Source organism: Gracilinanus agilis, chromosome 3 (genome assembly GCF_016433145.1).
Source record: "Gracilinanus agilis isolate LMUSP501 chromosome 3, AgileGrace, whole genome shotgun sequence".
NCBI lineage: Eukaryota > Metazoa > Chordata > Mammalia > Didelphimorphia > Didelphidae > Gracilinanus > Gracilinanus agilis.
The window spans coordinates 28,281,839-28,292,673 of NC_058132.1; the positions used below are offsets into that span (position 1 = coordinate 28,281,839).

The following is a 10,835-nucleotide window of genomic DNA, read 5'->3' on the forward strand; positions in this document are numbered from 1 at the left end:
TAGAATCAATACTATGTATTGGTTCTAAGGCAGAAGAGCAGTAAGAGCTAGGCAATGAGGGTTAAGTGACTTGCCCAGGGTCACATAGCTAGGAAGTGTCTGAAGTCAAATTTGAAACTACATCCTCCTGACTCCAGGTCTGGACTCTCTATCCACTGTGCTACCTAGCTGCCCCCAAAACTAATTTATAGAATTAGAAAAAATAATAACAAAATTCATCTAGAAGAACAAAAGATCAAGAATATCAAGGGAATTAATGTGAAGAATGGTAGCCTAGCAGTACTAGATCTTAAACTGTACTATAAAGCAGTAATCATCAAAACAATCTGGTACTAGCTAAAAATAGAAGGGTGGATCAATGGAATAGATTAGGGGTAAATGACTTTAGCAATCTAGTGTTTGATAAACTCAAAGATTCCAATTTTTGGGATAACTCAACATTTGACAAAAACTGCTAGGAAAACTGGAAAATAGTATGACAAAAATTGGGTAGAGACCAATATCTCATACTCTATACCAGTGATGGCATACAGAGCACCTTCTGTGGGCATATGGGGTGCCCTCCTCCCTCTGCCCCACTCCAGGCCCTCCATAGAGTTCATTACTAGAAAGGCGGAGGGACTTGGGTGGAGCTGCTCCCTTCTTGCTCTCCACTGTGCCTGTAGACATTTTTTCACCTTATCCAGCCCTCTTCCCAGCAGTCCAATGGGAGCACACAGGGAGTAAGGTGGGCAGCTCACAGATAGCAGAGCTGAAGGGGAGCAGAGTGCTCAGGCCACTTCCCTTCCCCTCTTCACCTGCACTGAGGACATTTTTTTCACTTTGCCTACCCCCTCTGTCCAGTAGCCCAATGGAAGCACTTTTTCCCTCCCCTGTGTGGAGTAAGGGAGGTGGTGGTGCACCTGGCACTCCGTGGTGGGGCAGGGCAGGCATGAGGTCTCTGGGAGTGGGGCACAGTATGCAGTCTCTAAAAGGTTTACCATCATTGCCCTATACCAAGATAAGGTCAAAATAGGTATATGATTTAAACAGAAAGGGTGATACTATAAGTAAAGTAGGGGAACATAGAATAATTTACCTGTCAGATCTATGGAGAATGAAAGAATTTATGACAAAATAAGAGGTAGAGAACATTACAAGATTTAAAATGAATAATTTTTAACATATTAAATTTAAAAGTTTTTATACAAACAAAACAAATGTAGCCAAGATAAGGAGGGAAACAACAAACTAGGAAAAAAATTTTTATAACAAATTTCTCTAATAAAGGTCTCATTTCTCAAATATATAGAGAACTAAGTCAAGTTTATAAGAATACAAGTCATTCTCCAATTGACACATGGTCAAAGGATATGAACAAGCAGTTTTCAGATGAAGAAATCAACTCTATCAATAATCATATTTTAAAAATGTGCTAAATCCCTCTTGATTAGAGAAATACAAATCAAAACTCTGAGGTACCACCTCACATCTATCAGATTGGCCAATATGACAGTAAAGAAAAGTGATAAATGTTGGAGATGTGACAAAATTGGGACACTAATGTATTGCTAGTGGAGTTGTGAACTGATTCATCCATTCTGGAAGGCAATACAGAATTATGCCCAAAGGACTATAAAACAATGTATACCCTTTGATTCAGTAATACCACTACTAGACCTATATCCCAAAGAGATAAATAAAAGGGAGGGAGGAACTACTTGTACCAAAATATTCATAGGTGCTCTTTTTTTTTGTTGTCAAAGAATTAGAAATTGAAGGGATGCCCATCAATTGGGGAATGGCTGAACAAATGGTGATGGAATACTATTGTGCTATGGGAAATTTTAACAGAATGATTTCAGAAAGACCTACATGAACTGATATAGAGTAAAATAAGCAGAACCAGTAAAAGCAATATCGTGGAATGATCAACTGAGAAAAACTTAGCTACTCTCAGCAATGCAATGGCCCAGGACAATTCTGAGAGACTTATAACAAAGAAGACTATCCACCTCCAGAGAAAGAACTGTTGGAGTCAGAATGCAGATTAAAGCATACTATTTTTCACTTTAGTTTATTTGGGCTTTTGTTTTGGAGTTTTGGTTTTATATGATTATTCTTTTACAAAAATGATCAATATGGAAATATGTTTTGCATAATATATATAATAATCCAGACTGAATTGCCTGCCAGCTCCAGGAGGGTGGAGGAAAGAGAACTTATATGGAAATTTGTTATTACATGTAATTAATTGGTAAATAAAATGTCTTTATAATTAAAAAACAAATAAAAGAATAAAAACAATTTTAAAAACCAAATAAGAGCAACAAAGGAAAAAACTGGAAAAGAAATGACAGCTATATAAGAAAGTTATGAAAAGATATAAATGCTGGTTAAAGACATATTAAAACCTTACTGAAGAAAATTACTTCACCTGTTTGCTTCAGTTGTTGTGAGGATCAAATGAGATAAATTGTAAAATGCGTGGCACAGTGCTTGGCTATATTAAAAGATATAGAAATGTTAGCTTATTATTATTTTCATCAAGTGTAATTACTCTGTAATGGTTTTAATGTGATTGGTACAGAAAGCCAGACTGATAGATGTTGATTTTTTATATAAGAAGATCCAGAAATTTATTCAATTGAATTGATGTTATTTGATTGATAAAAACAGTTTTGTGTTTTGTTTTTAAAATACATAATTTTGTTTAGCTTATTGTTAGGCTTCTAATTTTTCTTGTATTTTCATTTGGGGGAAATCATATAAGAAATGTTAATTTGAGAAATGATACCCAGAGTGTGATATAATTGTAACATTAGAAAATTAACTTCACTTTAAAATAAAGATGCTTTTTGAATTGTTTGAATTGTCATTAAGCCAAATAGTCCACTATTTAAAGGAAAAGCCATGTGCTGTTCAAGGGGAGTGTAGTCTGAGAACTGATACAGGTGGATGTTTGTGCTTGAAAAAGGTTGAGGGGAAGACTTGGCATAGGTGAAAACAGGTTACGCCCCTTGACTCAGTTTCACCTTTGTGCTATTTCCTTTCTAAACAAGAAAATTTCCTACCTGGTTAATTCTTAGTCTAGCTTTGATTGCCTGTGATAAGGTGGAACTTTGTTGTATAATTGGCTGTTAACTAAGGGCTCTTACCTGGAATCAACCAGCACTAACAGAGTTTTATCTTTTATGTTTATGTCACGTCCTTGAAAGGACAATCTTGATACCATACAAAAACACGTGTCTCCTTTTTCCTTTCATAGGGCAGGTGAACTATAGAAGTTTTTGTCATTGCAATACTAAATCTATTAATTAATTAATAGATTAATCTCTGAGTAACTGTTAGAGGATAAAAACATAAAAATTCTTACTGTTTTTAATCTGAATTTGTGGTCAACTCCATATCCTAAGTAATTAGTTAAATGAGCTTTTAGACTTGTAATCCCCTTAAGATTAGGTCCTAAAAATACCTGATTCTTTCAAGATGATATAAGGGTAATATATATCCCTAAGAGAAGGGAATAGGATAAAGATGTGGAAAATTGTATATTTTATTAGAGTAGTAAACTTCACTTTGAAAAAGCAACAAGATTTATTTCTAAATGTCTTAAACAGACCGTGAGCATGTTTTTAAAAGTTCTCAAAATTGAACTAAAGATTTAAAAACTTTTAATTTAAAAATTAATTTAAATTTAAAATTAATAAACAATTTTTTACTAAAAAATGTAAAGAAATTTTAAATCATGGTTTTTCTTATTTTGAATTCTCTGTCTGATAATAGTAAGAGACAAAAGTACTCATTTTATAAGTCAGGCCCTTGTGGTTTTTAAAAATTCTTCTTTCAAACTGTGGATGCGTTGTCCATATCAGAGACAGGATTCCAATAAAGATGGAAAGAGAAAATGGTATCTAAAAACTGAAATTCTCTGAAGTTTAAAGTGAATAATGGGTTCTTAATTCGATGGTCTTTTAATAGCTCTGTTGTTAATAGGATTAGCTCATGAGGTTTGAGCTGGTTTTCACCACATGAACAGAAAAATCAAATTTAAGAGGTTGTGCTAAATCATGTTAAGTCCTTGTTATTGGCAGATTGTAATAATATTAAATAGGAAATCTCCATAAGTGACTTGGAACCAGAGAATTGGATCTTCTAGGAGAAGCCCCATCAAGAGCTGCCCTGGCCTATTCCATAATTTCTATGAAAAGATGTTTCCAGGAACAGAGAACTACAGTGATAGTTGGGACTCATGATGAAATGTGCAGATTATATGGAAATTATGAAAGAGTTACTAGAAACAAGGAGACTTTATGTTGCTGACGATCATTATTGTATTATTTTGGCTATTTTGTTTTATGGTGTTCATGTTTACCTGCAAGAGGCGTATGCCTAAATTCCTTTTATTTATTATTTGAGGATCAAGATCATTCCTCCTGCACCTTTTGACCAACTAAAGGTTCATCCTCTGTCTTTATTAACCTCATCTTACCAAAACTTGACTTATGGAATAATAATGTTAACTGTTTGACAAAGGGAAGTTTGAGCTTCCCATTGTGATTTAGTTATTTGTCAGCTACTCTAGCTAAATGGTGGTGAAACTTCCCTTTTAATCAATCTATTTATTACAAGCCCTCTAAATTTAGTTTGATTTGTAACCTGACAGTCTACCTGTAGCCTGTTTAACATGGTTTAAGATATCCTTTTTTAATTTTTAACATATCCTTAAGATATGTATAAAGTTGTAACTCTGCTAAGCTAATTTTGTTCAGCTTTTAAGACACTGAAGGAAACATGGGATTATGATTTTTTTTGTGAAATTCATGGTCATAGTACACTTGTTTCCAAGTGTAAATTTAAGTTCAAATTGATCCCCCTAACTATGAGACATTGGGAAAAGTTTATCACTAACTAACATGGTCCCTACTTCAACTTAAAAGAATTCTATCAAGTCTTAATGAGACAGGTAGTGAGAAGGATGTCACTGGTTGGCTTATTTTAATGAACCCCTTTTGAAATTATAACCCAGTTTTCTGCTTCTGTAATTATGCTTCTGCTAGTATGAGATTGTTGGGCCTTAAACCAAAAAAGGGAATTGTGGATTATTATTTATCATGTTATTTATTTATTTGTTTGTTTGATATTTATTTATCATGTATTAATACCCTTTGAACCTAACTTTATGTGACTAGAGCTTGTTTGATCTAGAATGTTGCCTTGACCTCAGTAACTCTCCAGGAAGGCCAGAGATAGTTATAATGAATTTTGGGTTCGACCATGTCCTTGATCCATTAGGTCCTCTCACATTGACCTTGTTTTGAGTCCACCCAAGCTTGTGTTTTGGGTTCCTTTTGTGTTTTTTTGGCTTCACCTAAATTTTACTGAATGTTTATACTTGCTAATATTTATCTAATCCATCTTGCTTTCAAGTTGTCTTTTGGAAAAATTGCTTAACTGTGTGCAGCTACCCCTGTCTAAATCTTATATAATGTAAACCTTCCAAAACCTGGAGGAGGAATCACACCTCCCTTCTGGATCACTCTCCTTTACCAAATGACCTAATAAATTTATTTCTAAAAAAACTTTCTGATTTGGAGGTTTATTTTTGCAAACGACACTGCTTATTACTTCTGATATATATATATGTATACACATGTGTGGATGTGTATACATATATATGTATATCACAATTATATTTAATTTTAACATGAACATAAGGATTTGATCTCTCTTTCCTACCCCTACACCCAATTCAGTTGACCAGCCATGGATGATCAGATGTTAATGTGTTAAAAAGGAGTTAACATCCTATTATCCTTTTACACAATGGGATTATCTCTTCATAACTGAGTGGTAGGAGACAATGACATTGGCTAGACTGAAAATTTGGTTGCTCCAAAGGCCCTTAAAAAGGCTGTCAGTTGTCTAACAACTGGATTCAGCAGTAGAAGAACACAACTCCTGAGAGAGTTATTCTTTGGATGTAGAAAGGGGATTATTCTCTTTTTCTGCCTCTCCTCCTTCCCTCTGTCCCTCCCGGTCATGGTGCTTTGAAGCAGAAATACTAACCCCCATAAAGAGTACCCCACCCATTGGACAGTTCAAGAGTTCTTCAGCTTGAGAGAATAAAGTACAGTTGAAATGCAGACTGTTTCCAGACATCTCCAAACAGACAAGGACACAGAGATGCAATGTAAGAGAAATACTTAAGCTTTGTAAAGGGCAAACAGGATTTAATTCCTTGTTAACACATTAACATAACTGACCACCTGTGACCAAGTCCCCCCCAATCCCTTATCAAGAAAATTATTGTACTGTGGGTCCCTCAAATCTAGAGTATCTTGTACACCTGCCCCTTTTGCTGATATGTTAATTTAGCTTTTCCTCAGACGTCTGGAAGAAACTCACCCTTGGCTGTGCCCTCTGTTTTGTTCTTGATGGGAACCGCAGGGTTTTCACTAAAGAGGGAATGAGAAATAAAAGAAACTTTTGACATTTAGTCATTATCAAACCCTAGAAAGATTCATGAGGTATGTGAGAAAAATAAAGCTACATGGCTAGATTATCCTTGAAGAAAATACCGTCTACTGGTACTTAAAGCATAGACTGCAAACTGGACTCTCATAATATTAATATTTACAGATATGATCAATTTATACTTTCTTCTCTGGCATCAATGAAATAGTTTTTTATTATATTTAACCAAAAGAATACATAACTTCATTAGATCTTATCTGCACCATTCTCCTTAAAAATTCATTCTAGACAGGTTTTTATTCTAGTATTTCAATGAATTTGTGATTTCATCAATGTGACTGTTTCCTCCAAGAATCCTATGGGGTTCTAGTCCATATTCTCTCATATAAGTTCATAGCAAGTTATCTTGCTCAATATTCTAAGATCCATTCACATTCTCTCTCTCTCTCTCTCTCTCTCTCTCTCTCTCTCTGTCTCCCTCACCTCTCATCTTGGAATCAATACTGTGCATTGGTTGTAAGGCAGAAGAGTGGAAAGGGCTAGGAAAATGGGGGTTAAGTGAATTTTCCGGGGTCACACACAGCTAGGAAGTGTCTGAGGCCAAATTTGAACCCAGGACCTCCTATCTCTGGCTCTGACTCAATCCACTCAGCCACCTGATTGCCCCCCATTCACATTATCTCTTAATGGATTTCTACCCCTGGTGATTAATAGTAATTAGCCTTAGATTCGAACTTTAAAGTTTGGAAAGTGCTTTACATATAACATTTTGTTTGATCCTTCCAACAACCCTAAGAGGTCATTACCAAGGTATGATTGGGGGGTGGGGCAGATGGGTGGCTCAGTGGATTGAGAGACAAGCCTAAAGTTGGAAGGTTCTAGGTTCAGAACTGGTCACAGACATTTCCTAGCTGTGTGACCCTGGGTAAATCACTTAACCCCCACTGCCTAGCCCTTCTAAAATGGAACATAAGGGTTTAGAAACAAACAAACAGACAACAACAACAAACAACAAAACCAAAGGTGTGATTGTCTCCACATTAGAAAGAAGATAAACTCAGAGTGAAGTGACTTGCCCATGGTCACACAGTTAATGAATAGGTTAGATTTGAACCCAGATCTCATGACCTCAAGTCTCTCACACTTTCCATTATGCTATTACCTCTTAATAAGGAGTAAGTGGGGTAAATGTTCCCTGGCCTAGGAAAAAGTTTGGGAAATAATGAGTTAGGATATTTCCTGTCCCTATTCAACTTAGCTCACTGATAGGCAAACTATAGCCCCCAGGCCAGATGTGGCCCCCTGAAATGTTCTATCCAGCTGCATGACATTATTTCTAATCTGATGAATACGATGAGTAGGATACAATACAATGAAACTTCGAAAGAGTTGCCTTAGAAACAGACTGACAGATGAGCATTTCCTTTCCTTTGGCTCCCTCTTTAACAAGTTTGCCCATCACTGCACTAGACCAATAAAGGCAAAGAGAGGAAAATTGTTATGGATTAAATACCCTTTGTTGTTTCTCACAAATGAAAGCTTAAAATCCCCTCCAAATAAACTAGCTTACTATATGAAGTTTGTTGTGCCAAGAAAATGTGAGAAAGTTTGGGGAACTATAGATAAAAACTCTATGTAAATTCTGACCAAAGGGAAGGAAGGAGAACAGAGTGATCTTCTCTATGTGTACAATATTTACAGTAGCTCTTTTCATGATCAACAAGAATTGGAAAATAAAAGGGGCTCCTATTAGGGAATAGCTAAATAAATTGTGAGATGTGAATGTAAATGGAATGCTATAGTGTCAAAAGAAACAGCAAAATGCACAGTTTTAGAGGAGTATATGGAAAGACCTCTATGAATTAATGGGGAAAGGAAGAGAACAATCAATGCAAAGATAACATTATAGAGAAAACAACTTTGGAATGAATGAAGATGAAACATGCCACTTAGAGGAAGTAGGAGAGAAAAAAATATGAGAAAATATTGTTTAAAAAGAATTATGGTATCATCAAAGACACCATGTTTTGAGAAACTTTGCACCTAAAAACAAATCCATTCAATACATTAATATTGTTTACTTTTATAAGTTATAAATATATATACACATATCACATTATTTTTATTTTATGCTAAGGATTGGTTTGTATGTTAATAAAATTTTAATAAATTCTAAAAAAAATTTAAAAAGTGGTCCTCAGAAATGCACTGAAATAACAAAAGGATAAACCCTTTTCCTGAGAGGTTACTCCCCTCACTTCACCTCTGGCCACACACTCAACTGAGAAGGAAACCTAAGGTTTTTAATTTTTTTAAACATAAATTTATTTTATTTTATTAGTTATTTTATTAATTAATTTTCTTCTTAAATAATTAGTCTAATACAAACCAATTGTGTCAGCTTTATGGGAGAACTGAAGTTTAAGAGTATTTCCTTAATCAATGCTTAATTTATTTAAAAGATTTGGAAGGAGCACTACCTCATGGTTCCTAAGAGCAGGATGAAGAGGAAAATTAATTTTTTCATTTATTTACAGGCATCTTCCCATAGGCCCTACCATACCTAGCTGCTTAGGTATCCATTCTTCATCAGAATCTCCAGATTCCTCCACTTTGGCTTTCTTATTTTGCCTGCCACGACACATGAAAGCTGGGCGAGAAGCGCTGAGTCCTGAAAGAAAACCAAATCATTGTCACTTAAAAACAAACAGTGGAGCATTGAAGGATGGGGGAGATGAGTACCAGTAAGTCCATCAAGGGAATGCATCATATAAACAAGCATGAAGATATAGGCTCTGTCCTAAAGTTGATCTCTATATAAAGAAGGAAAGTACAGTTATCCCTTCCACATCACTTTCCCCACTGAGGTTTTATAACACTGAGAAATTAAATGAGATTTTTTTAGGAGGTTTGAGGAATCCACAGATGATACTTGAAGTTCAGCAGACACAGAAAAAGTTTAGAAACTCAAAAATGCATATTTAACCCAGAATTTATAATGAGGTACTGTAAATGCCCCATAAAAGAAAAAGAAAAAAATTCAGACTTCTCTGACAAGAAGGGAAGGCCAAAACTTTTACCAGATTTTCCAGATCATGGAGTATCACATCCCTCTCTCCTCCAAGGGATATCTGTATGTTACAAATTGTAGAAACTAGAAAAGTGTATGAAGGAGGAAGGTGAATGTGGGGGTGAGCATTTGAAGGCTGGTTAACATCTTTCTCTCCTTTTGTCCCACCCCTCTAGTGTCTTCCATTACCTATTTTAATCATTGCCTCATAGTTCCGCTTTATATTCTTAAGCCGGATTTTCTCCCATTCTTTCAGCTTTGCCCACTGCTTCTTGGAAAAGTATGTGGCTATATCCTTGAAAGCATCTTCTCCCTAGTAGGAACAGAAAACACTAGAAAGTATCAGCAAGTCCCTTCCAACTTTTTATTTTTTGTTTTAACCCTTACCTTTTAGCTCTAATTTAAAGAAAATGAAGGTTAAAAAAATTGTGGTTTTTTTATGTGAGCCAAAAAAAAATGTTAAATATGAAAAAAAAGAGGAAATGGGGAAAAAAGCCTTACCTTCCTGCCCTGTATACAATATACAATACTGTATATTGGTTCCAAGGCAAAAGAGAAATAAGGGCTAGAGGTAATTGAGGTTAAGTGACTTGCCCAGGGTCATAGAGCTAGGAAGTATCTGAGACCAAATTTGAACCTAGGACCTCTAGACTCTGGGCCTGGCTTTCTATCCATCAAGCTACCTAGTTGCAGCTAGTTGCCTCCCCCTCACCCCCAGCTTCTTAGAGCATTTAGTGAGATGTTAATGTCAAAGCTAAAAGATCATTCTCTTTTCTCCCATTTCCCAGATTGGATCCGGTGATCATAGATATTTCAAGTTTCAGCAGTTAACTATGTAAGACTGTCCTAGGCATACAATTCAATATAGCAAATATTTTTATTCTTTTCTTTGTGCGTGGCATTGCGATAAGTGGTGGCGATCCAAAGGCGGAAGTGAAAAGGTCCCTGCCCTTACTGGGTTTGTAATGTATTGAGGGATTCGACATGTCAACAAATACTAACGATGAATGATAACGTAGGGAGACAAAGAACCCCAATAATTAAGTGTTCCAGAAGGCTGAGATGAGGAATGAAGGCATAAGCTGCTCCCCACCCCCCTTAGGAATCAACAAGATGGCTGGTTTGAATGGAGGTAGCATGCTTGACAAGGAGGGATGGGAGATAACTTCGGAATGGGGCGATGAAGAAGCAGTCAGAAGACAGTGTGGGCTGCAATGGGGAGGAGCGCTGATGGGTAAGGGAGGAGGGAGGGGTGGGAGCAGGGCACTGGGGGGAGGGGGGAGGGGCACTGAGCAGCAGGCTGATGCTG

At 36.1% G+C, this 10,835-nt stretch overlaps 1 protein-coding gene across 2 annotated transcripts in view; it reads right to left on the reverse strand.

The window, feature by feature from the left end:
- The window catches only part of LOC123243012 (histone-lysine N-methyltransferase PRDM9-like), a 51,991-nt gene that overhangs the window by 24,495 nt on the left and 16,661 nt on the right, over positions 1–10,835 (reverse strand). For both annotated transcript variants that reach the window (XM_044671171.1, XM_044671170.1), the window contains exons 2-4: positions 9,716–9,839; positions 9,020–9,127; positions 6,388–6,437 (exon numbers count right to left, since the gene is read on the reverse strand). In XM_044671171.1, the coding sequence (XP_044527106.1) occupies positions 6,388–6,437; positions 9,020–9,127; positions 9,716–9,839 (282 nt within the window). The remainder of the gene's footprint in view (positions 1–6,387; positions 6,438–9,019; positions 9,128–9,715; positions 9,840–10,835) is intronic.